General features: G+C 36.8%; 11 protein-coding genes across 11 annotated transcripts; 6 read left to right on the forward strand and 5 right to left on the reverse strand.

Moving 5' to 3' along the window:
- The first annotated feature begins 285 nt into the window (after nt 1–285).
- SPOG_01078 (DNA replication pre-initiation complex subunit Cdc45) lies at nt 286–2,675 on the forward strand. The gene is made up of 2 exons (XM_013169350.1): nt 286–2,212; nt 2,268–2,675. Exons 1-2 carry the CDS (start codon nt 590–592, stop codon nt 2,556–2,558), a joined length of 1,914 nt encoding a protein of 637 aa, XP_013024804.1. The 5' UTR covers nt 286–589; the 3' UTR covers nt 2,559–2,675.
- On the reverse strand, nt 2,591–5,086 carry SPOG_01079 (cation diffusion family zinc membrane transporter Cis4). Its single transcript, XM_013169351.1, has one exon. The coding sequence runs from the start codon at nt 4,738–4,740 to the stop codon at nt 2,629–2,631; it is 2,112 nt and encodes a 703-aa protein (XP_013024805.1). The 5' UTR covers nt 4,741–5,086; the 3' UTR covers nt 2,591–2,628.
- On the forward strand, nt 5,080–7,763 carry SPOG_01080 (tRNA (cytosine-5-)-methyltransferase). The gene is made up of 5 exons (XM_013169352.1): nt 5,080–5,286; nt 5,341–5,381; nt 5,434–5,556; nt 5,623–7,437; nt 7,487–7,763. Exons 1-5 carry the CDS (start codon nt 5,254–5,256, stop codon nt 7,557–7,559), a joined length of 2,085 nt encoding a protein of 694 aa, XP_013024806.1. The 5' UTR covers nt 5,080–5,253; the 3' UTR covers nt 7,560–7,763.
- On the reverse strand, nt 6,279–9,454 carry SPOG_01081 (mRNP complex). The gene is made up of 3 exons (XM_013169353.1): nt 9,316–9,454; nt 8,961–9,134; nt 6,279–8,861 (listed from the first exon to the last, which is right to left on the reverse strand). The coding sequence occupies exons 1-3, from the start codon at nt 9,409–9,411 to the stop codon at nt 7,764–7,766; spliced, it is 1,368 nt and encodes a 455-aa protein (XP_013024807.1). The 5' UTR covers nt 9,412–9,454; the 3' UTR covers nt 6,279–7,763.
- A 209-nt stretch (nt 9,455–9,663) lies between these two features.
- SPOG_01082 (Tel2/Rad-5/Clk-2 family protein Tel2) lies at nt 9,664–13,170 on the forward strand. The gene has a single exon (XM_013169354.1). It carries the CDS (start codon nt 10,336–10,338, stop codon nt 12,973–12,975), a length of 2,640 nt encoding a protein of 879 aa, XP_013024808.1. The 5' UTR covers nt 9,664–10,335; the 3' UTR covers nt 12,976–13,170.
- On the reverse strand, nt 12,488–14,549 carry SPOG_01083 (uncharacterized protein). The gene is made up of 5 exons (XM_013169355.1): nt 14,300–14,549; nt 14,101–14,250; nt 13,820–14,056; nt 13,682–13,776; nt 12,488–13,643 (listed from the first exon to the last, which is right to left on the reverse strand). The coding sequence occupies exons 1-5, from the start codon at nt 14,376–14,378 to the stop codon at nt 12,972–12,974; spliced, it is 1,233 nt and encodes a 410-aa protein (XP_013024809.1). The 5' UTR covers nt 14,379–14,549; the 3' UTR covers nt 12,488–12,971.
- Nucleotides 14,550–15,313: 764 nt separating this feature from the next.
- Nucleotides 15,314–17,984, forward strand: SPOG_01084 (phosphatidylinositol 3-kinase Pik3). Its single transcript, XM_013169356.1, has one exon. It carries the CDS (start codon nt 15,455–15,457, stop codon nt 17,864–17,866), a length of 2,412 nt encoding a protein of 803 aa, XP_013024810.1. The 5' UTR covers nt 15,314–15,454; the 3' UTR covers nt 17,867–17,984.
- Nucleotides 17,985–18,429: 445 nt separating this feature from the next.
- On the forward strand, nt 18,430–19,980 carry SPOG_01085 (WD repeat protein). The gene is made up of 5 exons (XM_013169357.1): nt 18,430–18,602; nt 18,661–18,761; nt 18,823–18,911; nt 18,970–19,061; nt 19,111–19,980. The coding sequence occupies exons 1-5, from the start codon at nt 18,488–18,490 to the stop codon at nt 19,809–19,811; spliced, it is 1,098 nt and encodes a 365-aa protein (XP_013024811.1). The 5' UTR covers nt 18,430–18,487; the 3' UTR covers nt 19,812–19,980.
- Nucleotides 19,936–23,950, reverse strand: SPOG_01087 (stress activated MAP kinase interacting protein Sin1). Its single transcript, XM_013169359.1, has 3 exons — nt 23,792–23,950; nt 21,867–23,726; nt 19,936–21,822 (listed from the first exon to the last, which is right to left on the reverse strand). The coding sequence occupies exons 1-3, from the start codon at nt 23,812–23,814 to the stop codon at nt 21,732–21,734; spliced, it is 1,974 nt and encodes a 657-aa protein (XP_013024813.1). The 5' UTR covers nt 23,815–23,950; the 3' UTR covers nt 19,936–21,731.
- On the forward strand, nt 20,027–22,494 carry SPOG_01086 (transcription factor TFIIE alpha subunit). Its single transcript, XM_013169358.1, has 4 exons — nt 20,027–20,221; nt 20,270–20,365; nt 20,403–20,544; nt 20,715–22,494. Exons 1-4 carry the CDS (start codon nt 20,115–20,117, stop codon nt 21,672–21,674), a joined length of 1,305 nt encoding a protein of 434 aa, XP_013024812.1. The 5' UTR covers nt 20,027–20,114; the 3' UTR covers nt 21,675–22,494.
- Nucleotides 23,951–24,480: 530 nt separating the features above from the next.
- On the reverse strand, nt 24,481–26,616 carry SPOG_01088 (medial ring protein Mid2; the record flags this gene model as incomplete). Its single annotated transcript, XM_013169360.1, has 2 exons — nt 24,481–26,545; nt 26,576–26,616. 2 exons carry the CDS (start codon nt 26,614–26,616, stop codon nt 24,481–24,483), a joined length of 2,106 nt encoding a protein of 701 aa, XP_013024814.1.
- Between the last annotated feature and the right edge of the window lie 394 nt (nt 26,617–27,010).

The following is a 27,010-nucleotide window of genomic DNA, read 5'->3' on the forward strand; positions in this document are numbered from 1 at the left end:
AAGAGGTAAAATTGCAGTTATCTGCTCAAGACAAAAGAATTGAAACGAATTATATAGAAATGGTTGATAAAAAAGAAAAATGTAGTCTACTAAAAGTTCCTTCAGAAACACTAAGGACGCTGCTCACTTTAGCTAAGTCTATTGCGTAGTTGACCTTGAAAGTACTAGTAGCCTTGTTTTCACTATCAGTAGAAATTCCTTTATAGTTCAATCAGTTAATCTCTACTACTTGTCTTGGAAAAATCAGTGAGCAAGAACGACAAGTGAGCCACGATACATCTATTGCTAGGAAAAAGTGCTAAAGGCTTATAGCGCAATATACGTTTTATTCATTTAAAAACTTAACTTTTACATGCGAAACTGATTCTGATGACCGTCATTTCATATGCCAGTCTCCATAGTTGCAAGTACCTAGAAAGCCACCAAGAAAAATAAATGCAATCATGTCAAAAAAACATATTGTTAATTAACAAAAAGACAAACATATTGACTATTGAAAGATTTATTGAAGAAGATTGCTTGTGTTAGTTTCTAAAATTTCATACGAATTCATACTTTATTGTTGACCACCACTACTGCCAGGGTATCTATGTTCGTCCGGAGGTCCGAATATGCCCTTGCTTACTCTAAAATTAAAGAGGCAAGTATTTCTGGTGGATGTGTAGTACACATTTTCGTTGCTTTAGATCCTGATGCATTATGCGCTTGTAAATTACTGTCTCGATTGTTGAAGGCCGACTTTATTTCTCATAAAATTAGACCTGTTTCAGGATATCGTGATCTGGAAAATGCGAATCAAACTATATTAGAAAAAAACGAAGACTTGAAGTTTCTGATTCTGCTCAATTGTGGAAATATGGTTGATTTAAGTTTTTACCTAAAATCTGATGAGGATATATCTGTATATGTGATTGATTCCCATCGACCTTACAATTTGGATAATTTATACAGGGATAATAGAATCTACATATTTGATGACGGTGATATTGAGGATGATATGGGCAAAATACACGATGCATGGTTTGCGCTCGAATCTTTACCTTTATCAGACGAGGAAAACGCTTCTTCAGAATCTGATAAGGCATCCGACGGCGATGGTGAAGAAAATAATGAGGATGGATTATTAGACCCTTCTGAACTTCCTAAACGTAGCAGAAGAAGGTACTCGACAGAAACAGAGCAGCGCAGAGTACATAGGAAAAATATCATAAGAAAAAAAAAGGAGTATCATTATGTGCTAGCTGAATACTATGATACTGGATCCTGGTATGGAGAATCAATTACAAATATACTGTATTCGCTTGCGTCCATGCTTGGTCGAGAGGATAATGACATGCTTTGGCTGGCTATTATCGGTCTCACATGTTTGGAAGTCCATTGTCGCTCTTCAAAGAAATACTTTGATAGATCTTATAACCTTTTGAAGGACGAGGTGAACCGACTGAATCCTTTGCCATTGGATAGAACGAATATAGGTCGACCTCACGGTAAAACTCCTTATGATCAATCCATACGGCTTGAAGATGAATTTAGATTTATGTTAATTAGACATTGGAGTTTATACAATGCTATGTTACACTCGGCGTACGTAGGCTCCCGGTTGCACATTTGGAGCGAAGAAGGACGGAAACGCCTGCATAAGCTCCTGGCTAAAATGGGATTAAGCTTAGTAGAATGTAAGCAAACTTATATTCATATGGATATGAATCTAAAGAAAACTCTAAAAAGCAGTCTTCAAAGATTTGCCCCTCTTTATGGACTCGACGATGTAATATTTCACAGTTTTACTCGTACATATGGCTTCAAATGTACACTAAGTGCAAGTGATGTTGCTTACGCAATTAGTGCTTTGCTTGAAGTTGGAGGAACCGGTACATTTTTGCAGGCAAAAAATGTAACAAAGGAGCCCGATATGACCGATGAACAGTATCTGGAAAAATTTGAAGAAGAACAAAAACAAGGATGGCTAAAAAACTTTTACGACGCTTATGATGCCCTTGATAATGTGGATGCATTAGAGAAAGCTTTGAAATTAGCTATGAACATGCAGCGTTCTATAGTTCGCACTGGTATTGCTTTGTTAGAAAAGAGATCCATAAAAGCTCTACGCTCTTTTCGTATTGGATTGATTACTGAAGGTCCTGATATAAGGATTTTCCAGCATCCACTTGCTTTGACGAAATTAAGCCTTTGGGTCGCTGAGGCTATCAGGGTAAGATTTTCAGGTCCATATCACTATTCTTTGTAGAGACTAACTAAAATTATAGGAACAAGAAAAAGAATTGGGGAAACTAAAGCATCTGCCTCTTGTCTTAGCCGTAATGATCGAAGAAAAAAACAGCTATTTAATTGTAGGTACTGCTACCTCCGCCTTTACTAGCAATGACGACGAAGATGATGGACATGGCCATAATCGTTTTGGTGTGGCTTTCCAGGAAGTAGCCAGCATGACTTCTGCGACGCTACAAATGGATTGTTTTGAGGCTAGTGTCATTGAATGTAAAAAAGCTGATTTAGGCCTGTTCCTCGAAAGTCTATCTCTAAAAACCTTACAATGACATGGTAAACTTCTTTAAGGTCTATAGTTATAGGAAAGGTTTATGTGATTATTTTATATAGATTAAATATTTATTTACCGCACCAACAAGTGTTAGGGCGTTCAACTTGTATACATATATCTCTTAGGTTTGGCAGAGCCGATTTTAGTTTTCTATATATCTCGTCCCTCGTAACATTCAAATCACCTTCTATACTGACTTGAAGATGTAAGGTCCCATGCAGCTCTCCTTTTTCATTATTCCAAAACTTTGGATTAGACAGGCTAATAATAGATCTCATAACACTGATATCTGAAAGACATTGTTTCAGGGCATATTCTGACTCTGCATCCGTTACTGTTAATAGGTTTTTCGCTGAATTTTTTATAAGAGGTATGACTGAAAAAAATATCAAAACGGCAGTTACTATAGAGGCCAAAGGGTCGAAACCTGTCCAAGAAAACCATTTGATAAGGAATGTAGAAACAATCACGGCCACAGAACCCATGGTGTCTGCTAATATATGAAGAAAAATTCCTTGCATATTGTCGTTTTCAGAATGATGATGATGATGATGATGGTGGCTATGTGAATGATGATCGGCATGAGACAAATATTTTTGCTCTTTTTGTGAATCGAAGTGAACTAAGTCATCATGAAGTATTGGAGAATGCTCGTGCTTGCGTTCGTCCTGATAGTCATCGATAATAGAGTGTGTTCGCAAGTCGCGATGATGATTATTGAATTCCTCGTATATATTAACATCATTAGTGTTGTTGGGAAGTGCTAAATCTTTACTGAAATGTGAGCACGCCCCATGATTATGGGCATGTCCGTGATTGAAGGCGACTATACCTACTAGATTCACGATCAAACCAAGGAAACTTACAAGTAAAAGTTGATCAGTATTCATTTTAGGGGGATGGAACAACCGATAAAACGCCTCACATACAATGGAGAACGATATCAAGATCAGAAAAATCCCATTCGTAAAACCAGAGAGAGCCTCAACTTTTGCAAACCCAAAAGGATATGCATAATTCGAAGGAAGTTTTGCCAAAACAGTTGCGACTAAGCCCACGAAAACGGCAATGCAGTCAAATGCCATATGTATGGCATCAGAAATCAACCCTAAAGAATTCGTGTAAAAGCCATAAAAAACTTGTACCACCATGTAAAAAAGATTCAAGAGAAAAAAGAAAAAGATACTTCTGGATTCCTTATCAGCAAGTATTCCGTTAACCACAAAGGTATTATATACATAAACAACGCGACTGTTGTCTGGAAGCTTTAAAGTGTTTGTGAACTCTGAGCCGATATGAAAGTAAGAAAAATAAAGCTGATACATTATTATGATTCCCTTCAAAAGCCCATTTGATACAAAATGGTACGCGGCAACAGAACCAAATGCTAACAGGACACGAACGTCTCTGAAGTCTAAGTTGTAATTCATACTATCCAGATCATTATAGTTCATGCAAAATATAGAAATCAAAGACGAGAGTGCAAAAGGAGTCATAGATATGTCAAGAGATTGCAATGGAAGCAAACCAAATTGGCTGAAGCAGCATAATAACAAAGAAAAGAGAATTAATTTAAGACCCGCTTTCTCTTGCTTTTTCGAAGATTCTAGGTAAAAGGCACGCATACAAACAGCAAAGGTTACATATAAGATGCTAGCTAATGTTGTGCTAACAGAAGAATCTGGCTTAGCAGATAAACTAGAAGATAGGCTGAATAAGATGCACACTAACGGAATTAAAAGGTAGTTTTTCAAAGAAGTAAGGGCCCTAAAAGGATTAGATAATTCGGATCGGTGATTAAATAACTTATAGGATAAAACGCATAAACAAAGAGATTCAAGACACCCAAAATTGGAGGCACCAATAGTTAGTAAGTTCATAGAAATCGCTGAAATGAACACATTTTGGATTTTAAACGGTTGATACGAATAAGAATAGACACCCAGATATTGAGTTACAAAACTAATAAACAAAAATATGCCAAACACCAAATGAAAAGGTACCTGTATAGTAGCTTTTTGGATTTTTAGGTTCAACAAAACGAAATAAAGTAAAATAAAGGTAAATCCAAAAAGCTTTGACGAAACGAAGGAATGATTGAGGATAAATTTTCGAAGATCATGTTTTTTAGCAAACGTAGAAGCATCCTGCTCTATGTGATTTTTGGAGCTAAACATCATATTGCAAATAAGTTGCAATTAACTGGCTATAAGCAAAATACAGTATTTTGAAGCCAATTCAACGAAGGACAAAGTCTCTCCTCTAAAAAAAATAAAAAAAATAAATAAATACCCTTATATGAAGCAGCGAATTCAGGCGGTTGGTCCCTTTGCTCAAAAATCAATCGCTTAATAAACTCATCAATTGAAAAAGAAGGCTAATGAATATACAATAGAATAATATAAAACATGAATTATTTTTTGAACCAACTTAGTACTTATTTAGGCTAACGAGAGCAAGAAGAGAGCTTTCCTAGAAAGCTGCCTAGGTAGAGGCACAAAGACAGTTATAATTAGGAAGGAAATCAACAATGTCAGTAAGTTGAAGTTATAGAAGAATATATTATAAACAACAATAGCAAGGGAATTTTGAAACGATTTCTGTTTTCTTTTTAACTGTGTCTAAGTATTCTTCGCAACGTTCTATTTGGCTGCCTTTTTGTAAGACTGCATTCATACGAAAAAATTGGGAAAATGGGACGTAGGCAATATTCTGGTAGAAAAAAGGTAATTCATATTTATATTGATTAGTTTATGACAAAAATGCTAAAAGGAAATCAGAAAAAAGACGAGTTTATAGATTGGGATCAACTACCACGAAGGTAAAATTGTTTGTGAGCTATAACAATTGAAGCTGACAGTATAATCTTGTAGAAATGAAGGATTTGAAAAGTATTACAAGCTTCAGAAGCTCGTTTCAAATGATGAAATTGAGATATTAATGCAAAAACTCGCTGAACCGCTGCCAACGACATTTCGCATTACCTCTTGTAACCAGTATGTTAAAACATGTCTCTATGTCTTTATAATAAATATAAGAAGTTATTAACGCAGCTACCTTAGGCATGGGACTCAAGTCCGGGATCACTTCATAAAGCATTACTATCCTCTAATTGAAAGCGTCGAGGTCGATGGTACAAAGGTTTCACCTCCTGTTCTATTACCTTGGTATCCGAACCAAATGGCTTTCATGCTGGATATTCCAAAGACTATCATTCGAAAAAGCCCTCCCCTAAAGCTTCTTCAGCAATTCCTAGTTTTAGAAACCGAAGCCGGTGATATCAGCAGACAAGAAGCTGTGAGTATGATTCCTCCTCTTTTTCTTCATGTCGAAAGCCATCATAAAGTACTCGACATGTGTGCTGCCCCTGGCTCCAAAACTGCTCAACTTCTAGAGGCACTTCATACTCCTGCGGATGGCAAAGAAACATTCGATACTCTACTTCCTTCTGGTATGGTGATAGCAAACGATTCAGATAACAAGCGTGCTCACATGCTTGTTCATCAAATCAAGAGGTTGAATTCTCCGAATATCTTAATCGTCAATCATGATGCTTCTTTCTTACCTCATTTCCATGTCGAACTGGATGGTCCCAATGGAAAAGAGAAGTCATATCTGAAATTTGATCGCATTTTGGCTGATGTTCCATGCTCTGGCGATGGTACATTTCGCAAAAACATTTCTCTATGGACTAACTGGACACTAAAGACTGCTCTCGGTCTACATTCTACGCAAATAAAGATTCTAAAACGTGGCATCGATTTACTCGCTAATGGTGGTCGTCTTGTGTATTCTACTTGTTCTATGAACCCGATTGAAAATGAAGCTGTGGTTGCTGCTGCTTTGAAATCAAGTAAAGGTTCGACTAGATTAGTAGATGTAAAAGATGAAGTACAGGAATTAAAAAGAAGCCCTGGTGTGAAAAGTTGGACTGTCTGTGATAGCGATTTGAACACATATCCTTCATTTGAATCGCTTCCTAAAGACCTCAATGGAAAAATGGCCAAATCACTTTGGCCATTACCCGAGGAAGAGCTCGAACAAATGGGAATTGAAAGATGCATGAGAGTGTACCCTCATCATCAGAATACCGGCGGCTTTTTCGTAGCAGTGTTAGAAAAATGTGACGACTCAGAAGTGTCGTTGGAGAAAGACATTCCAGAACAAGAAGTTTCGGATGAAGCAGGTAAAAAAGCAGAAATTGAGCAGCCTATTTTGAAGAAACAAAAATCTTCAAAATTTGAAAAACGATTATTATCTGCAGAAAATCGAGCTTTGAAGGCAGGAAACAGATACCATGAGCTGGATCCTTTTGTTTATATTAAAGACAATGATGAGATGCTCGATAAAATCTATAAGTCATTCAAGATGAATGAAAGCTTTTTGAAAAAGGACTTATTTTTTGTTCGAAATTTAGAAGGAACAATATCTCGCGCGGTATACGTCTCTAACAGTTTATTCAAAAATATTATAGAATGTAATCGAAACCGAGTGAAGTTTGTGCATGGAGGTCTAAAGATCTTTGTAAGGCAAGATTTCGGAAGTTTATCCAAGGAAGTTGCCAAAGATACTGATGTCTGTGTTTTCCGTGTACAAAGCGACGGATCAAGACTTGCAAGTCATTGTATCAACAAAGACTGTGTTTTATCTACTGATCTATCGGACTTGTTGATTTTCTTAGACCATGAAGCTGTCACAGTTGATTATTTCCCAGAGGACAGTATTTTCAGGAAGCATTTTGAAACTCTTCCTTTAGGTAATACCCTTCTTCACGTTGATCTAAAAAGAGAAAATAGCATTATTAAAAAAGACGTTTATATTCCATTGTGGAGAAGCGTTCGCATGTGCAACGTCATGATATCGAATGCTGAGAAAAGGTTTGTTTTGGTATATTAAGTAAACTGATAACTAACTGTTTTTATCCAGGACTTTAAAGTTGCAGATCGAAGGACCTAAATATGAAGGAGACCAAAATGTATCTACTGAGAAAACTGCTTGAGTTTAATTGGAGAAAATATTAGATATGGAAGAAAAGTAGTTAGTACGGATATTATAGAGAAGAAAGAATGCTTTATTCATATGAGCAAATGTAGCTAATGCATTTGTGCCAAAATTATTTATTCGCTTTTCTAGAATTTATAGGTAAATCAAAATGATAGTAATATAGGAGGTATTCTTAGATATCTCTGTATGAATCAGTCAACTAAGCAGCTTCTTGTTCAATTACAGGAGTAGCTTCAGTCTCGGCTTTGCGAGTGAAGCTAATTTCAATTTTTTCAAGCTCCTTCTTAGCCTTCTCAATACGTTCCTTAGTAGCAGAATCTTGCTTTCCTTTTAATTCACCAATACGTTCCTTAAGCTGCTCTATGGCAGGCTCAACCTGAGTCTTAGTCAAAGGAGCTTCAACACCAACGAAGTCGAACTCCTTAATAGTACCCAATGAAAGGTTGAGTCTATCAGAGTCTGCTTGGTTGTTGTGATTGTTTTTATTGGATTTCTTGGGCTTGGACTTCTTGAGGCCGGAGAAGATTGCATCATCATCAGAGTTGTCCTTCTTCAAAACAGTACCTTCTGGAATAGGGTCGACATGACGAGGGGCAAGACTGCGGGGGCGCATATTGTTGGCGGGAGATTGCTTTACGCTATCAATTTCAGAGGCTTGGGAGGAACCGATAGAAACATGAAACATCTTGAGCAAATTTTCACAAGCAAGAATTTCCTCGGTGAAGGCAGGAATGCTAGCCTCTTCCAACTTTCGTTGGGCTACGGCTTGCTTCTTCTCCTTATCACGAGCCTCACGCTCTAAACGGATTTGTTCTTGGCGCTTAGCGCGTTGTTCACGCTCATAAGTACGAAAAGCGCGCAATTGGGTATCATATTCTCTTTGAAGTCCTCTACGTTGATTGTATAATTCGTCCAAAACAGCTTTTTGGGCATCACGTTCACTGAAGATCTTGCGCTGATCCTTATAGTAACTGTCTTGCTTTTGACGAACTTCATCCAATTGAGAGCGAATTTGAACAAAATTTTCACTGAGTTTCTTGGATTCGGGATCATTAAGTTGATTGCGAAGCTCATTAAGTTCACTCTTCATGGTATCGACGGCAGATTGAAGCGTGTTCAGTTCAGTAAAGCTTCTTCTGGTACGGTTGCACTGAGTAATTTCCCTCAAGTACTTCTTTTCGTCAACAATCTTCAAAGTTCCAGAGTCAACGGCGGCTTGAAGTTGACGAACGTGACGATCGAGATCAGCCTCCGACTTATATGGAACAGTTTTTCTCAAGGCATTAAGATCGTTAATCTGACATAAGTTAGCAAATGAAACCCGTCAAAAGAATCAGTATTCTTTTTTTGCATATAAAATCAAAAAAAAGCCTATTTAGCAACTTGAAAAACGAACCTTCTTCTTTAAGGCCTCATCTTGAGCTTTCACCTTGTTAATAAGGGCTTGCTTAGAAGTACGAATGGATGACTGGGCGTTGCGAATTTTATCCAATTCAGTACGAAGCTCTGCATTCTTCTCTTGCAAGGAACCACCACCGCGAATTGTTCCAAGCTTTTCCTTGTGTTCAGACTAAAAATACAATAGGTTAGTTAACGCTCGTGAAATTCGATAAACGAACAAATCATCCACTCCGTATCACTTTTTTATGGATTGTAAAGTATCATTCTTTATAGAAACGCGTAAAAAAATTGATATTCAGCGAGAATTTTCAAAGAGTGACGGACCTAGCGGATACAACCAACAAACATACAAATTGCTTCTTAACTTCATTAATTTTAGCATCTAATTCATTTAATGCATTTTTATGAGCAGTTTCATCGGGACGAACAGGCTTATTAGACGACATTATTCAGAATTTTACTCTCCTTCGCACCGTTGATGGATGGTGGTATAGTCCAAGTTCAATAAACGCTCTCAACCACAAATAGAAAAGCACGGACGCAATGAAAGATGATTGTATCATTTTAATGTTTTCATTTTAATCAATTGTAGAATTAAATCGTTATTAAATGTCTCAATAAATAATATATCTTTTGATTGAAGAGAAAGTGGGCTTGTATACTAGTGCAAGGTAATCATAGTTGAATCATACCGTAACCTTTGATTGTAGTTTAGACCTCTAATATTTATAAGAATTGGCTTTCAATAGTATGCCGGCAAAAGAGTTATACTAAGGATCCAAAGTAAAACTGAAGTTATAGCTACGAAAACGAGAATGGCCGTTGATTTCCTAATGAATTGCCAATTCTTTATACCTGACGAAAAAGAATGAGTAGAAAGTTATCTATTTCTTGTGTAGCAATTGATCGGATTAAGCTTGGCTTCACCTTCTGTCCTGTCCCCGTCCATTTAATCCTCTAACAGCTAGTCACATACGTTGTCTTTTCTGATAATTTACTTGCTTTCTATTTCTATTTACTTTTAAGGACCTATTCATTAGAACCAGTGAGAACGAGTCAACTGACTTCGCAAGAAGCTTCAATAGAAAGATTGTCTCGAGATATTTTAAAGGAAGACAAGTAAATGTTTTGAGTTAAAAGGAAAAGAATGTAATTAATCAATTCATATATCTGTTCAGGTATCGAATGGATTGGTATTCAGGTACAATTCCATAACCATCAAGAGAAAGCTAAATTACTTAATTAGCAACATCTGTGGTTCAGTGAAAAATTATACAGAGAATAAGGATTTGTAGTATTATCAGGTTTCTTCAAAGAACATTTGATTCACTCAAAGCTAGTACTTACTGCTAGAACATTGGTTTTTTTCAATGGACTCTTTCAAGAACGAATTATCAAAATCTATAGGAACTCAACGCTTAAAGGAAATACTTTCTTCCATACAGGTTCATATAGGTTTACCTGAAGCAGAAAATACTGCTTTATTACACACAATTGCCGTCAACATCTTGCCTAGCTTTTGGGAGATTGGGAATGAAACCTCGTCAATTCAAGATCAACTTGTCAATTGTTTTGCAACCTTCCCTGGTTTAAAGTTACTTTGTGCTCGATTAGATGAGCTTGTTTATGGCGATCATAAAAATGCAGCTTCCATCGGAATGCTATACCTGGATGTTTTAGAAGCTTCATTTAACAAATTGAACTTAAAGAAATCTCGAAACACTATCATGTGCTCCAGCATAACTGAATCGAAAAAGCGCTCAACATGGTCAGGCTTTACATTTTTTCTTGGCAATTTCGGAATCATCAATTCTTCTGCAGCATTTCTTTCTGCGTACAATATTTCGATTACAAACAGAACTTACAACGTCTCTAACATGGCTAAATATGTTGAAATCTTAAGTAAAAAGATAGCAAGCTTATTGGAACCTCAAAATGATTCAATCATCACGGACTTTTCCCATCTATATCACTATTTATTACGTCCAGGACAGCAAAAAGCCGCAGTTTCTGCCTTATTTCCTCATTTACAGACGTATTCACCTTCGTTTCAAAACTTATTCCGTTCGCTAAACCCTTTGGATCAAAATACTTTTTTAACATACTTATTTTTGGACCTTGACCAGAAATACTCTCATTTTACTTTTCAAAATATCGAAGATTCGGAGTCTATTCCAGGAGCATTGGCCACGTTGCTTCGACTTAATTTTCTGCCATGTGATTTTTTACAGTGGCTCGAGTTTAACTGGGAGATACCTCTGAATCTCTTTTTGATGCGTTCTATAGTTTTAAGCTGCTCTGTTTCTTATAAAAATGTAGATAAAATAAAGCTTAAGCAGACTGTTAACGCATTGTTCTCAACTTGGTCGGCTTCTCATTTTCTGAAAAATTATTCGGTAGTGTCCCAGGAAAGATTGACTGTCTATTTAATTTTATTACTCTCAAAACTAGATCGAGAATTCCTGCATGAGTGCTCTAAGTCATTTTTGTTTACGAACGGGATATCCAACAGGCTTGAAAGTTTAGATGAAGGCATACGTCTACAGGGCATGGTCTTAGCTGAGATTATCGCTCAATATTTTCTTGTATCAGAAACAAAATCACTAAAATTTGATGTCCCTCTAATGGCTAGTTCCAAGGCTACCTATTTGAAAAGCCTGACTGAGTTGAACGATCAGTTCCAGCCTTTGGATTCGTTATGTCCGCAGGTTCTGTCAGCCAAAAATGAAAAGAAGCATATTCAAGATGGCAATGCTCCAAATACTCAAGAATCAGTAAACCTTGATAAAACTTTTGAGGACAGTAGCGATCATAATGAGCGAAAAGTAATTATCGATGATCTTCAGCCGTATGAAATTTCTGACTCGGAGAGTGAAGATTCGGTAGATGATCCTACTATTTCCAAAACAAAGGTGGATACACCCAAGTATATCCAGAGTTTATGTCGGCTGCTATTAGACGTTGAAAATTATGACGCACAAAAGGTCGCGATTGAGACCGCACCAGAATTGATTCAAAGAAAGTCTCTGTTTGGATCGGAAGTAAAAGATCATGCCAAATGGCTATTGGAAATCTTAGTAGGACTTCAAAATCGTTTTGATTTACCCAACTTCGATAGACTACAACTTTCGTCCCTATGCAATCTTCTTTCTGCGTGTCCAGAAATCTGCGGCCCTGAAATATGCTCCATTTTGTTTATTGGAGACTTTTCTCTACGACAGAAGACTATGATATTATCAAGTATAGCCATGGCTGCAGTTTCCTTGGCTAATGATGAAGAAAGGTTTGAATTTCCTACGAAAAAGTTACCTCAAGCACTTCATGATCAGTTTTTCTCCATCACACTTGATAAATTGAGTTTTGATTTTGAGAAGAAGCTAACGATGCCAATTATGGAAGAGTACCAGGATAAAATTGAAGGGCCTAAACCGTTGCAGACAAGGATCATTTCTAGACAAACGGAAATTGAATCGCGTAAACGCTCTCCTAAAGCTAATAAGCTATCTAAGGTAGTCGATAAGTCCTTATTTCTATTGTTGACCAATGGATTCATGATGGCAGTCAAGCGTTCCTCTTTTACCGATCCATTATTTTTAGTGTACTATCTAAAAACTATGGGAATACTATTTTCGCAAAGCTGTACCTCCAAAATTGAAGGATTAAGCCGGATGGTAGATGAATATATTATTGTCTTAACGGAAGTTTGTCGTCTCAAGGTTGAAACCCCGGAGGTAAATGAGGCTCTTTTGTTCAACTTTTTGGTGGTTTTAGAATCAACACCGGGTAGTTTATTGGCTTCACAACATGGAAAGTCGTTATTGGGATTTGAGGCGTATACACAATTTTTGTTTAACTCTGCTGATAGTGGGGAGAAGGTGAAGTCGGTTGCGGCAATGGTATTATTAGAATTTGAGAAAAAAATGAAAGATTACAGAACTCTTGCATTAGAAAAAATACTCGACGATTCTTCTAATCTGTCATTAGGAAGATTTGGTTTAGCTGGGCTTTAATCTATGTTCTCTTTTAGAATGTTAGAAAAAAAAATTGACAAAGCATTATTGGACTCATGATTCTGCTCTCCAATGTTTAATTTTTCAGATATGTCATTTAATAAAATTTCATCTTGGCCGTTTCGGATAAGTAAATCTCGATTTTGATGAAGTTGTTGTGTGGCACCTTCATAACCCTTAAAACAACTGTATTTGTTTAACAATTCCCTTAAAAATTGCTGATGTGATTTGCAAGGAATCTCTAATTCATCGGCCAAGATTCGCTGATTGTCTCTTTGGTTATGGAAAATACTTTCATAGTAATTGACCAATTCATCTGTTTCAAAAACTTGATGAAGCCTTTTTGTAGCCACGTCAACGATTATTGTTTGAAACTTAAGATTGACATTTTGTATTTTCTGCATTGTATCCCAACAAGGCGGAATTAGAAGTTTGTCATTTTCGACTGTATTTGCAGTTATAATATGATGATTTTCCCCGGTTAAAGTAGATTCATCATTTAAAAGATAGATGTTTAATAGACTTTTAAAATTGTCCCAGGAAGATGGATTAGACGAAAGGTACATAAAGGAACTTGTGGGAATAAGGAGCAAAAGATTTCGAGCATATTGCTGTATAAAATCTTTCAACTCATCATTCATAGAGGACGTTTCGGTTTCATTATCAGGCTATGGAGTCAGTAAAAAGCTATAGGAATCAAATATACCTGAGGTAAAATCAAAGTAAAGTTGAAAAATGGATCAAATTCATCAGACACGGTTGTTGAGAAAAGGCTTTGATAATGAGACATTATTTTTCTTTCTGCTTCTGTTAATAACATGTAGTCTTTAATGATCCAACTTACGCTTATCTTGCATTTTAGAGAATTCCTGACGAAATTCGCCAATTGAGCGTTGACAAACTCGTAAGAATTCCAGAAACTCCTTTGCAAAGCCTTTTGGACTTTCATAAAATACTTGATTTACATAAATCACCCATAATGAGTCGAGTCCATGCAAACGCAATGACTGATGCACAAAAAATTTTAATAGCCGATCTGTAATAATGGACGATTGCCAAATGTGAATTATATGATTTTTTTCTTTTTCAAAGTAAGTAAAGGTCCTTTTTTCGCACTATGCATACCCCCTTTGTCTGAATGCAGAGCAAAACACTCATAAGATATCTCACAGCAATTGACTATTGGAGACGACATGAACGGACAATTTTTACTTTCTCTTGATATGGAGTAAATGCCACATTTTCCCAAGAGGTCTGAAAATCCAGAGCACTTTCCTACTTCGTTTAGCAATGATTCCTTCTGATGAGGGTGGAACAAACATACCTATTAGTAGAATGCTGGATTCCTTCAACACACTAGTTTGTAACGTTTCACTGAATAGTTTTTCCAGAATGGGTTCCATGTTTTGTTTCAAGTAAGAATGCCCTTTGCAAGTGAAACAGGCGTTAAGGAGCCAAACGGATTGTGAGGTAGTCAAGAGAAATGTAGTTTTAAATTGTTTTTTTTAAAGAATTTTCATGATTTGATGTTGATTACAAGGTACTGAATGAGTTTTTCTTTTGGAACCATGAACCTGCAATGGAAGTTTGTTTTTTATTTGAACAAATACCTGGCAACATATATATATTTCGAAGGGAAAATAAGCTTTCATAACGCTGTAATTATTTTCTTCTTTATTCTGCTTCTCTTGTTTTTTTGGCGTTGTATCAAGTCTTTTCATGAACAGTAAACAAATAAACGTGAAAGTGCTTGTAAATATTATAACTAGGATGAGCCGTAGGCAATTCCTAAACGACAAATACATTATCCTAAAATCATCCTATAGATATATAAAAAAAAATCAATCTCTACACAAGACTAGGATTCCAATGTTTGATCATGGTCTCAAAATAGGATAAAAAATGATAAAAAAAAAGAAAAAGGACAATGTGCACTTTTCCCCTTATAACAAATAGTTGGAATAAATAAGCTGTACCATTGGAATAGAATAGATTTTAATTGGGAGTTTGCTGTACTTTAGCAACTTTTGTTTACATTTGATTTCCCTAAGTATTCAAAGACATCTTTCAAGCAATTGGTGTTTTATACCCAAAGGAAGAGCGATTATGAAGGTGAAAACAACGTCAGTTAATTAGATGCTTGTTTTCATGTTTCTTTGACTGTAGTACGGACATTTAAAATTTCATTATTGGAGAAGCCCTAGTGGTGCTGTCTGTTGATATCGTTCTCTTAATTTTGTTTACTTTATTTTAATTTATTTAATTCCATCTTTCTCCACGGATTAATATTAGTGCTTCATATACCATGAAGACTATAAACCCACCACCTTTACTCTACCTACAAGCTCGTTTCATTCCATTCTCTAGGAACCACTTTCTACACGTCCACCTCAAATTCAACCAGCTTCCAATATCCTTGTAGTTATATCCAGTTTATATGTAATAAAACTAGCTTTAGGATATATGTAATACATATGGAATGGATAAACTAGTTTTCTCGTATTGCCCTTCAAGTAAAGTGAACGCCAAGTTTTTAATAAAGGTATGCTTTTTAGAATGGCAAGATGCCTTAGATACACATTTGTGTACCTTTCAGCTATTTTCAGATAGCGAACCACTTTCCTTAGTACAACGATTTTTTGTTTCAAAGACTCCAAACAAAAGTGTGCTTCCAATTGAGCTGTCTAGGTTTGCCAAAAACAACTGGGTCAACTTTGAGATTAGCGTGGCGGAGTTTCCTGCGAATTCGCACTTTTTAATTTCTATGTGGAAACCCTCTTTGCATGATGAAGCCAAGTATGAGTTCGTTGGAAATGCAAAATACGCCTTATTTGACGAAAACAAACTTTTAAGGCAAGGGCTACAGAAAATACCTATCTATAACTTAAACGACGAAATTAGAAAAAGCAATCCACTAACTTCTGTTGAAAGCCAGAAAGTTCGTGAACTCGAGCGCTTCGACCAATTGCTATTTAAGCTTCAACTAGGTGATATTCCTTCGGTAGCATGGCTGGACGAACTGTCATTGACGAAAATAAAGTCGTTTCGTTCTTCTTGCATTCCTCTTGTTCACACTCCGCACCTATATGTCGAATTCTTGCAGTTTTCATTTCCTATTTTATATCAAAATCTAAATTACTCGAATATATATACTCCTGTCTTTGGCTCATCTTTCGATTTGGAATCAAATTTTGACAGTCCCGCCGAACTCAAACATCGCAGACTTGTTCGTTCTCAGCGCAATGGTCCATTGGACAGAGACTTAAAGCCAAACTCCAAGATTCGTAAAGAATTGGAGAATATTATGTCCTATCCTCCCAGCGATGATCTTTCCCTGGAAGAAAAAGATTTAATATGGAAATTCCGATACTATTTAACTAGGAATAAAAAGGCGATGACAAAATTTTTGAAGAGCGTTATGTGGTCTGACAGTACAGAAGTAAACCAAGCTCTTAGTCTTTTGGATAGCTGGACTCAAATCGATATAGATGATGCCTTAGAACTGCTTAGCCCTTCGTTCAAAAATTCAACAGTGCGTGCATATGCTGTTTCTAGATTGGAAACTGCATCCAATGAGGAACTCTCCCTATATCTTCTCCAACTCGTACAGGCTTTACGGTATGATATTCCAACCGGTGCTGGGGAAAATCCCAAACCAAGTCCTTTGGCAAGCTTTTTAGTCAGTCGCGCAGTTTCGTCTCCCAATATCGGAAACGACTTATACTGGTACTTAGTGGTTGAAATTCAAGATGAACCCTCGAATAAGCTATTTTCTTCAGTGATGTTCCTTTTTCAACAAGAACTTTCCAAATCAACTGAGGGAAGAGCAATACGTGAAACACTTGCTACTCAAGCCAAATTTATCGAAAAATTACTTAGGTTGAGCAAATCTGTTCAGGCATACCGGGGAACAAGGATAAAAAAAATAGAATACCTGAAGTCAGTCTTGATGGATTCCAAACATCATTTTATGAATTTTACGGCTCTTCCACTCCCTCTGGATCCCTCTGTCAATGTAGTTGGAATTGTTCCTGAGGCTTGTACGGTCTTTAAATCAACCATGCAGCCCCTTCGCTTAGTCTTTAAGTGCCAAGATGATAGGTCATACCCGATTATATTTAAGAATGGAGATGATTTGCGACAAGACCAACTTGTTATTCAAATACTGACACTCATGGATAAATTATTGAAGAAAGAAAAGTTGGATCTCCATCTTAAGCCTTACAGAATTTTGGCTACAGGACCAACTCATGGGGCTGTACAGTTTGTTCCATCTAAAACCTTGGCTACTATACTTGCTGAATACCGGGGCAGTGTTTTAGCATATTTACGAGAGCATAATCCAGATAATGATCTAAATTCTAATACTTATGGCATTCATCCAGAAGCAATGGATAATTATATTCGCAGTTGTGCTGGATACTGTGTGATTACCTATCTACTTGGTGTCGGTGATCGTCATTTGGATAATCTACTAATTACGGAAGATGGTCATTTTTTCCATGCGGATTTTGGCTACATTTTAGGAAGAGATCCCAAGCTTTTTTCACCGGCTATGAAGCTTTCAAAAGAAATGGTCGAAGGCATGGGAGGGTACAATTCTCCTTTTTATCAACAATTTAAGTCATATTGTTACACTACATTTACTGCCCTTCGAAAATCTTCCAATCTTATCCTTAACCTTTTCTCGTTGATGGTGGATGCCAATATACCAGATATAAAGTTTGACAAGGACAAGGTCGTTTACAAAGTGAAGGAGCGTTTTTGCTTACAAATGTCTGAATCTGATGCCATCATGTATTTTGAGCAGCTAATCACAGATTCTGTCAGTGCTTTATTCCCTCAAATTATTGACCGTATGCATAACCTTGCTCAATATATGCGCTCGTAAATAGAACGTGCCCCCAGTTTGCCTAGATTTGCATGATTCTGATTTTATTGTTTTTTTTTTTTTTATTTTAATAATGCTAATGTTTATGATTAACTTCTTAATAAGATCTGAATATCCTTACAAATATTTCAACCAAAGAGCAGTACACACACTAACTACAAACATATGACGTTGCTTATTATTATTATTAGGCATTATATAATCTTATTAGGTAGAGGTTGGATTTGTCACAGTTAGGATTTTACGCTATATAATTATAATACTGAATGTATTGGCTTAAGGCTTGTAGAAGGTAAAATTTGTAAAAATTGGGCTCTACTTAGTATGTTCTATAAGTATTTTCAGAGTCCACTGACTAGATTAGCTAAATAAACGACATTTAGATTTATTAAGCCAAATCCGTCGAATCTTCCAATCTGAAGATTCGTACTTCTCGAGTTAGGTATATATACCCTTTAAAACAGGTAACATTGTTTTTTCTTAATAATATTATAAGCCCTCTCTTGTATTATTATAATACAATATCTCGGCCTTGACAGGATTATTCTCTGCAACTAGAAACATGTCAGTTGAGTTGTAATAATATACATATGGTCTAAACAAAATCAATGTAAAATTGGAATGCTGAAAGTTAATAGTATATTATTGAATCAAGATGCAACATGTTTATCTGTTTCGCTGGACAATGGATACAAAATCTTTCAATTGAATCCTTTGAAATTGAGAGCTCAGAGAAGTACGTAGCCTTGGAGTTTGTACCACAGGATTCATAATTCATTAATGACAATATATAGCGTTTAAAGATGAAGGATTTTCCATAGTGCAGATGCTTTATAGAAGCAACATTCTACTGCTGGTCGGAGGAGGGAATAATCCAAAGTACCCACCAAATAAGGTATGTTTTGATTTTTTCTTGCTTTGTACATTATAAGCTTACCTTTCCCTTTTTTGTTTAGCTCATTGTTTGGGATGATGTGAAGGAAAAACCTGTTCGCGAGCTTGAGTTACACTTCGAAATCAAAGGATTATCTTTTGATGGTGAACAGTACGTATTGGTAGCATTTATTTTGTCTAGGAAAGGAAGACATACTAACGACCCCAAGTTTGGTGATCGCTACTGCTTCAAAACTCTTTCTGTATCAGTTTACCCATGCTATGAAATTACTTCGGACTATAGACACCCAGAACCCAAAAGGTTTGTTCTTCAGTTTCGAAGGCAGGATTATTTTGACTAATTCACTTAGGCTTATGTGCTATGGTCTCTACTAAGGAAAAAACTACGGCGGTATTTCCTTCGAAAAAAGTCGGACAAGTCCAAATTTTGTTTTTGTATAAAGACCTTATAAATACCAGCATTATCTCCGCGCACGATAGCGAACTATCTTGCTTAGGAATATCTAATTCAGGTTCTAAAATCGCCTCCTCATCTTCCTTTGGAACCCTTATTAGAGTATGGAACACAGAAACAGGAGAAAAAGTATCCGAGTTTCGACGGGGGTATCAACATGTATCCATTTCCCAATTGTCCTTTTCACCAGATGAATTGTTATTGGCGTGTGCTAGCGCCAAAGAAACCTTACATGTATTTTCGTTGAAAGGTAGTCCTAATACTAACAGAAGTATAAAATCTTCGACCACCGATCCCCAAGATACAGGTGAACTATCCTCATCCACAAATGAATCTCATCGCCGGACACATTGGAAAAGACATATGTTGAAATTGATTGACAGTGGAAAACGTGCTCACTGGAGAATTCAGTTGTACCAATCGAGTCCAATTCTTCTTCACTGGCTTGATGAAATGACTTTGATGGTCTGTTATAGTGATGCTACATATCAGAAAATTCGCTTAACTGTTCATGAAATAACACGGTCTGATGATCATATCGTGTCCCATGCTAATTACTGTTATGATTATATCTTAGAAGCTGATGGGTCCCTCTAAAATCGTTTTTGATACGAATTACAGATAATATTTAATTAGAGAATCAAACAAGATTTGCATCCTTGGTTTGCTACTTCTCTGCTAATAATTACTTTAATGAACAGATTGTCGATTTCCTTTGCTTGTAAATTTTTATAATTAATACTTTATTAAATATTATAATTCAGCCTTATATTCTGTAAACATATATTCCATATGCACTCACTGGCCATATAGTTTAGTAAAGCCATACTGCCACAGGAAAATTTCGATTTGTGCAAAGTTGCATATCATACCCAATTCTTTCACTTTTATACATCAATAATGTCGAATGCACCGGAAGTCGTGCAAAGACTAATAAAAATGATCATGCGAGCTTTCTATGAGACCCGGCATATCATTTTTATGGATGCAATTTTGAGACACTCAGCGTATGTTTCATCTTACGGTTTTCAGACAATTCTTACTAACTGTGACAGCCTGACTGATGAGCAAAGTGCTATTTTAATGGGAATTCCTATCAAGGAATGTCGCTTTCTTGCAGGAAAATTGAGAGAAGATCGTTTATTAGCAATGTAAGGAAACTTGTTTAGGTCTTCTAACTGAGAATAGTCAGAGTAGGGCAGAGGTCAAAGAGGGACAGCAAAGACAAATCCAGACTACGTACTTTTATATCGATTATTGCTTCACGATTGATAGCATAAAATGGCGAATGCACCAGTTGGTTAAGACAGTCGAAGACAGGATGCGTAGTGTAAGTCATATATTTGGTATTTACTTCCTTCATTATTCCGTTTTAAATTATCCTATCCTGTACTTTGTGTTAACAAGGACGAGGATCTGTCATATAAGGGAAATGAAGTCTGTCCTCTTCATACAGTCTCACAATATTCTATGTTTTGAAAAAGTACTAACTAAATTTAGGATTTTGATTCAAAAGGTTATGTCTGTCCGTTTTGCCAGAAGAAGTATTCGAGTTTAGACGTGCTGTCGTTAGTGACTCCCGAGGGTACCTTCTTATGTAGCGATTGTGCGACAGAATTAAAAGATGATGAAGAAAGTGCGGAAATGATGTCTAGTCAAAAACGATTAGGCCGTTTAATGGGTCAGGTCAGCAGGATTATTGAGGCTCTAAAGCAGGTTGATGAGATTGTCGTGCCTCAGAACAATTTCCAGTCTGCTTTAGAAAGAGCTGTTCCCATATCAATGGAGAATCAAAATATTACTTCACAAACCTTGCCGAAATCAAGCACTGATATTCGTCATGCCACTTCTTCACCCTCAATTACTGTCGACTTTTCTGCAGATGCAGAGTCTGCCGAGGATGCTCGCGTTAAAAACTTAGACAAACAAGCTGCGGCTTTACAAAACACTGTTCCTGAATGGCATGCAATGTCTACCATTTCTGGCGGAATTACCCGAGTAGGAGCGAAGAACGCTAACAATAATATTTCTTCGGATACAGTGGACGAGGAAGAAGATAAGAAGAAAGATTTTAGTACTGAAAAGTCTGCGCTGGATGCTTACTATGCGAGTTTACGTGCTAAGAAACAGAGCTCAGACATACAACAGGAACCTAGCATTAATATCGTGGATGATGAAGATGAGGACGAAGAAGATTTCGAGGATGTTCCTAGTCTGCCATCTACTACTCCAGTTAGTCACATAAAAAGAAAACAGGAAGATCCAAATTATAACGACTCTGATAATGCTAAAAAAACAAAAACGGAAGATACCATTGCTAATGCTAATTCCCTACACACAGAAAACTCTGAAAAGCTCAACATAAGCGATGATGATAATAAAGTACAAAATGTCATTATTAATGATATCAACGAAAATGTTGAAGATGATGAAGACGATGCAGATTTTGAAGATGTTTAATTGTTCCTCCTTATTCCCCAAAAAATATTCATGTTATTCATTTAAAAACACTGGCATTTAATAGTTTTTGGCTACAGCACTCATCAGTGTCCGGATTCTACTAACAATAACTGCAGCTTCCAGTGATGATAAAACCTCAAAATCATATCTAAATGTGTTAGTATTTATAGAGCAGAAAACTTAGATATGTACCTTTTCGTCTCTCTGTTTCTCGAAATTATTAGTTTGAAGTTACAAGGTGACTTTTTGGATTGTTTGCAAATAACTATTGATCCGACATGAATGCTAGTAGTCTTCGGCGTTTCAAAAATATTCCTAGATTCCGAAGGCATTATGTGTATATATTCGCCGTCAATAGCGAGTAATCGTTCATGTCTTCCCATAAACGAGACAGGTTGACGTTTCCAAACTATAAACTCTTGATAAGTGTTACTAGACATAATGTCTGCGGCATTATATGCCGGCGGGAAATAATCCTTTTTTGTAGAATTATAGGTAGAATCTTCCGGAGAAGGAGTACTCACTGGAAGGCTGGGTCCTTTCTTATCTCTCATTTTCTTTTTCACTAACTCGAGAGTTGGAAAGCCATCGATAGATTGAAAGGTTTTATCTAAAGGGAGAGTAACATCTGAGTCCGCAATTCGTAAAGTATATTTGAGACGTTCCAACTGCTTCATCCAGCAAACTTGGTTTAAAACCATAGCAAAGCGTGTATTTTTTGATACTTCAACGTTACAAAAGCGAGAACTTTCTCCATAAGGATACAATCGGATCTTGACAATATGCATTGAGTTAAATATATCTTTATCACTTTCACCAACTTTGTTTGAATTATTAGAAGTAGAACTTGTATGGTGCGTATGAAAATGATCGTCATCGGACACAGAAGTTATCTTCTTTTTCTTTGTAACGAAGGGAAAAGCAGCTTGATTTTCTTTTATTTGTGCATTTGTAGCTTTTACCAAAGCAAACGCATCGAAGGTAAATTTTGCTAAGGGACCAGTTCGATCAAGAGCGGGAAAATCATCATCCAACTCTCCATCGTCTTCCACAATACGCAAATTCCAATAATTTGGATTCTGTGCTTCGTCTTCAATAACCGGCATCATGTTTTGACTTATATACCGGAAAAGAATATAACCTATTGCTTCGGAAACTAATATAGTATTTCGCAATTCAACATACATTGGCTGAGAAGCATTTTCGCTAAAGGGGCAGTATATTTTTAGTTTTAAAGGGTTTGGTTCAGCATGTCCTGAAAACCCAGCGAAACTATCTGCCAAAGGATTTTGTTGACTTGTAGAATTTTCATTCTCAAACAGCTTCCGCAAGGCAGACTCTGGCTGTTTCACCACAGTTGGTACCCTTTTTGAAATACCATCTTCCACCTGCTCCTGCGACTTTTCAAAAGATCTAAATTCACCTACTTCTTCATCATTTTTCGGTGAATTTTGATAAGGATATATACCTATTTCTCCGTCACTAATTTGTAGAGAGTCGTCTGAAGACGAATTCAAAACACGTTCATATTCAGAAGATAAGCTGCTGAAGCGGGAAATTGACCTCGAATGATTATTCATATTTGATTTAAAAGCCTTCCCATTAGGAAGGCGACTTTCCAAATCTTTTCTCGTACCTTTCTGAGCATGATTGAGATAAACCTCGTTCCCAGAACGTGCGTTTGTTCGCATTGGAACTTTGGTGAAGGAAAACATGCAAGAATTTTCATCGTCAACCATATCAGAAAACTCTGAAAAATCCGTAACGGCATAATCCGAGTCTTCAAAGTTCGAATTGCTTTGAGAACCATTCTTTAAGTTTCGAGGTGCGTTCTTTCCGTTTCCTGAAGCTTTTTCCAAGGAGGCTGTAAATTCACTAGCAAGAATTGGGGGACTTTCTAGAGGTAGTTGTGTAAACGAATAGCTTGTCCCCAATAAATCCTGGTACTTTTTCAATTCTTGAATTTTCGGTATATCTGCTGCAACTACCTTCTCATCCACCGAACTGTTTGCTGTTCGAAAATACTGCATCCTTAAGAGGAAAATTAAAAGCCTAAAAGTTAATACTACCAATTCTTTTAGCCTACTCACGGGTTGAGTCAAGTCCACCCTACTTACTCCTTTTCTTGAGTTAATTCCATTTTCACGATGCTTTAGAATTACAATTATGTTTAAAATTTAACTTCCTGAGGTTAAACATGCTTCAAATAGCCCGCCTTAAAATCTGAAAGTAGTAGGCTTTGGCTAGGATTTTGTCAAAGGGAAAGTCCAAAATAGATACTCCTAAGGTACGAATTGTCGAGTAACGATAATTGTAATACAGTATAGTATAAAATTATTACTGTATGGAAACGAGGTTATTGCAATAAAAGGCGACGTATGCAATTATATCTTATTTATTATTATTTTTAGACACTAAAACAACCCGGTCTTTTTCGATAATAGTCAATCTAATTAATAAAAAAAAAATAACTAACGTTATGTACATGCTGTTCAAGTATTCAACAAAATTCCCATTATAGATTTTATGGCCCGAAGGCCAAACATATAAGTTAGATAAAATATGGATAAGTATAGCAATAATTTGTACAAAATAACACTTCTGAATCAGCATTATAGACAAGTCAAAACGTAACAATTAAATATCAGGCTCAAAGTAATACCAAATGCAATAAAAACCTTAATAGAATCAAACAACAGTAACAGTAATGGTAAATTCCAATTATGCAATAAATGCTTAAATAAACAGTTCAAAAAAATGCAATTAAATCCTCATTCTTTCACTCACCCTTACCTCAGTGCATTGTCTACACTGTCAAAGAAAGAAATGCTTTCGTCCATTTCTTGCGGACCCGAGCGCACTGACCCAAGTACTGACGAAGCGTAGACATCCACTCTTCTTTTTCGTCAACAGTTTCAGCATAGAAGTCAATATAGTCTGAATTTTTGAAAATAATTCGAAATCCAGCCTCAAAGTATAGATAACCTTCCAATTCTTCCTCATCGCTGTAGTGATTATCATCGACAATGTGAGTAGCTTCAGATAATTCAATAGTTGCACGACGTGTCTTTGTAAATGGTTGGAAGGCTACAAGCTTCGAGCCAATTAATTGGAAATAGCGACGACGCCAATAAGGACAATCTCCACCCTGTTGACATAAATAACCATCACATAGTAATGTGCGATCCCATTCAGCAAGTTTCAAGTCTTCCATAGCTGCTTCAATTGAAGAGGGGAGCTCCTTAGGAGAAACGGGCAAAGTAGGTAAAGCGAAGACATGGACCATCATGTCACCTACCTTACGCGACGAAGGCTTTGCATCACGCGCTGTAGGATCCACTATCCATTTGTTAATGATTGGAACCATCATGGACTGGCATCGACCAAGAGCGCTCCGACTAATTGAATCAATATCTAACGAGATTTCACCAAAGGTTCCATCTTGCAAAACATAACCATGCAGAGCCTCTGATACAGGATCCATAGCAGAAGATTTGCGCCGACTGGTTGAAAAAACCTTTCCTAAGCCAGAACGAGAACGGGTCTTTGGAGGTTCATACGTTGCCTTTAAGGCCCAAACAATAGAAGAATCCGCAGATTCATCAAAAATATATTCCTTTTCTATACTTGTGGTAGAATGCAAAGGTTGCCAGGGAGCAATACCTTTAACTCCTTTAATCTGATATGTAAAATTCGTAGTTACACCAGAAGCAAGAGGAATAGTTAAGTTTCGGATTTCCTCCAAACGTATGTATAGTCGGCCTCTGCCTTGCATATTTTGAGGAGAAATAGAGTAGCGGCTATAGATTGACTCATCTCTAGCAGGCATGAAACAGGAGTTAACCACACGTCTTGATGGGGCCGAAAAGCCTTCATTGCTTGATGCGTAAACAACTTTGGAGTTCTCTCGTAGTAAATACTTTCTAGTCAATGCATCAAAAGCCGACAAAACATTTGTAAATCTAGGATCTGGTAAAGCCATAACTTTGGGAAGTAAGGTGAGATGGCTGTCTTCATCTATGTTGGGTTCTTCAGAGCGCATTGAGGACTTCATGGAAGATATAGGATTTTCTTCCTCATCAATAGAATTTGACCGATAAATACCAGTTCTTTGTTCTTGCGGCGTTGTTTCTTCATCAGATACATGAGGAGTGTGGACTTCCTGAAAAGAATAGGAATCATCAGAAAATCCGAATGAGGCAATGCTGTTCACTGGATTTGCAGATCCTACTATATCGCTGACGCTACTAACGATACTGTTAGAGAAGCTTGAATCAGAGGGGGTATGTGCGTGATGAATTGGGGATTCCAAATTATAACTCATAGGAGATGATAGGGCATTATCGGAAGCAGCATTAGAATCCTCTCCTGTTAATTCTTTGGAAGTATTTGTCATGGTATTACTCATTGATCGGGCTGGGTTCTTCTTGGGAATTGTCAAGTTCTCGCAGCTTCTGTTAGAAAAAGGGCTTCTGCATTGGGTAAAAGAAACCGACTTTTGAGTCATTGATGAGTGATTCGAAGACAAACTGGATTTAGAGTTGGCTCTCGAATGATTATTGTATGCATTTTCCACGGTTTGAACCTTATCAAGACTGGGGGTTTTTATTGAAGATATGGGTGACTTTTCATCCCCACTCAAGGTATTTGAAAGATCTAGATCTTTAAAGCTTGAGCTTAGACGACCTTGATCGTAAGCAAAGCTATCGTTTTCTTCAGCATCATCAGTTTCTTCACAGGAGGGAGCGACAGAAGAAAGGTTGCTTCGTTCTAATTCAAGTTCTCTCAACGTATTTCCCCTTGACACTGAAGCTAAACTCGAAGCGTAGTCTGACCCCTCATAGTCCGTACTGGGTATAGGAGATGGTATCCTAAGAGCTCTGTGAATATCGGCCAAGTACGATTTGGCATGTTGGTTTTGTTGGGTAGCACCTGTAATCATGTTTATAAAAGGAGAGCCAAAGGCTTTAGGTATAGCACGTCCGTATGAGAAGTCTTATATAAATATATAAAGTTTTCTTTCTTTCTATTAAATATGGCGGCGTTTGTAAGTACCAACAAAAAATGAACAAAAAGACGGCCTTCACTCCCTTTTTTTTTGTATGCACAAAAAGAATGCTTTCAATATGGAAAGGTAAGGAGGAATGGGTCATTATAAGCAGCGAAGGGGTATGTCACCAAGTGGCTGGTGAACCGATATTCGCATTAGGTGGCTGGTACTATCAATTAAGACCAGCATCGTAATATGAAAGGAACTTAAAGATATAGGATAACAAATGATACCACTTATTGGCGGCTCGTAAATCGTCCGTATTCTCAAAGAACCTACTTTTCTT

The sequence above is a fragment of the Schizosaccharomyces cryophilus genome (genome assembly GCF_000004155.1).
Source record: "Schizosaccharomyces cryophilus OY26 unplaced genomic scaffold supercont4.6, whole genome shotgun sequence".
NCBI lineage: Eukaryota > Fungi > Ascomycota > Schizosaccharomycetes > Schizosaccharomycetales > Schizosaccharomycetaceae > Schizosaccharomyces > Schizosaccharomyces cryophilus.

Excerpts from the sequence above, each read along its gene's own strand:
- SPOG_01078 (XM_013169350.1), top strand. The coding sequence starts at position 590 with ATGTTCGTCCGGAGGTCCGAATATGCCCTTGCTTACTCTAAAATTAAA. Across the intron at positions 2,213-2,267 it reads GGGTCGCTGAGGCTATCAGG|GAACAAGAAAAAGAATTGGG; the intron begins GTAAGATTTTCA and ends CTAAAATTATAG.
- SPOG_01079 (XM_013169351.1), bottom strand. The coding sequence starts at position 4,740 with ATGATGTTTAGCTCCAAAAATCACATAGAGCAGGATGCTTCTACGTTT.
- SPOG_01080 (XM_013169352.1), top strand. The coding sequence starts at position 5,254 with ATGGGACGTAGGCAATATTCTGGTAGAAAAAAG. Across the intron at positions 5,287-5,340 it reads AATATTCTGGTAGAAAAAAG|AAAAAAGACGAGTTTATAGA; the intron begins GTAATTCATATT and ends AAAGGAAATCAG. Across the intron at positions 7,438-7,486 it reads ATATCGAATGCTGAGAAAAG|GACTTTAAAGTTGCAGATCG; the intron begins GTTTGTTTTGGT and ends GTTTTTATCCAG.
- SPOG_01081 (XM_013169353.1), bottom strand. The coding sequence starts at position 9,411 with ATGTCGTCTAATAAGCCTGTTCGTCCCGATGAAACTGCTCATAAAAAT. Across the intron at positions 9,135-9,315 it reads ATGAAGTTAAGAAGCAATTT|TCTGAACACAAGGAAAAGCT; the intron begins GTATGTTTGTTG and ends TTGTATTTTTAG. Across the intron at positions 8,862-8,960 it reads ATGAGGCCTTAAAGAAGAAG|ATTAACGATCTTAATGCCTT; the intron begins GTTCGTTTTTCA and ends AACTTATGTCAG.
- SPOG_01082 (XM_013169354.1), top strand. The coding sequence starts at position 10,336 with ATGGACTCTTTCAAGAACGAATTATCAAAATCTATAGGAACTCAACGC.
- SPOG_01083 (XM_013169355.1), bottom strand. The coding sequence starts at position 14,378 with ATGGAACCCATTCTGGAAAAACTATTCAGTGAAACGTTACAAACTAGT. Across the intron at positions 14,251-14,299 it reads ATCCAGCATTCTACTAATAG|GAAAGTGCTCTGGATTTTCA; the intron begins GTATGTTTGTTC and ends TAAACGAAGTAG. Across the intron at positions 13,777-13,819 it reads CTCTAAAATGCAAGATAAGC|AAAGAAAAATAATGTCTCAT; the intron begins GTAAGTTGGATC and ends TAACAGAAGCAG.
- SPOG_01084 (XM_013169356.1), top strand. The coding sequence starts at position 15,455 with ATGGATAAACTAGTTTTCTCGTATTGCCCTTCAAGTAAAGTGAACGCC.
- SPOG_01085 (XM_013169357.1), top strand. The coding sequence starts at position 18,488 with ATGCTGAAAGTTAATAGTATATTATTGAATCAAGATGCAACATGTTTA. Across the intron at positions 18,603-18,660 it reads GAAATTGAGAGCTCAGAGAA|CGTTTAAAGATGAAGGATTT; the intron begins GTACGTAGCCTT and ends GACAATATATAG. Across the intron at positions 18,762-18,822 it reads CAAAGTACCCACCAAATAAG|CTCATTGTTTGGGATGATGT; the intron begins GTATGTTTTGAT and ends TTTTTTGTTTAG.
- SPOG_01086 (XM_013169358.1), top strand. The coding sequence starts at position 20,115 with ATGTCGAATGCACCGGAAGTCGTGCAAAGACTAATAAAAATGATCATG. Across the intron at positions 20,222-20,269 it reads GCAATTTTGAGACACTCAGC|CCTGACTGATGAGCAAAGTG; the intron begins GTATGTTTCATC and ends TAACTGTGACAG. Across the intron at positions 20,545-20,714 it reads TCGAAGACAGGATGCGTAGT|GATTTTGATTCAAAAGGTTA; the intron begins GTAAGTCATATA and ends AACTAAATTTAG.
- SPOG_01087 (XM_013169359.1), bottom strand. The coding sequence starts at position 23,814 with ATGGAATTAACTCAAGAAAAGGA. Across the intron at positions 23,727-23,791 it reads GAATTAACTCAAGAAAAGGA|GCTTTTAATTTTCCTCTTAA; the intron begins GTAAGTAGGGTG and ends ATTAACTTTTAG. Across the intron at positions 21,823-21,866 it reads AGAAACAGAGAGACGAAAAG|ATATGATTTTGAGGTTTTAT; the intron begins GTACATATCTAA and ends TAACACATTTAG.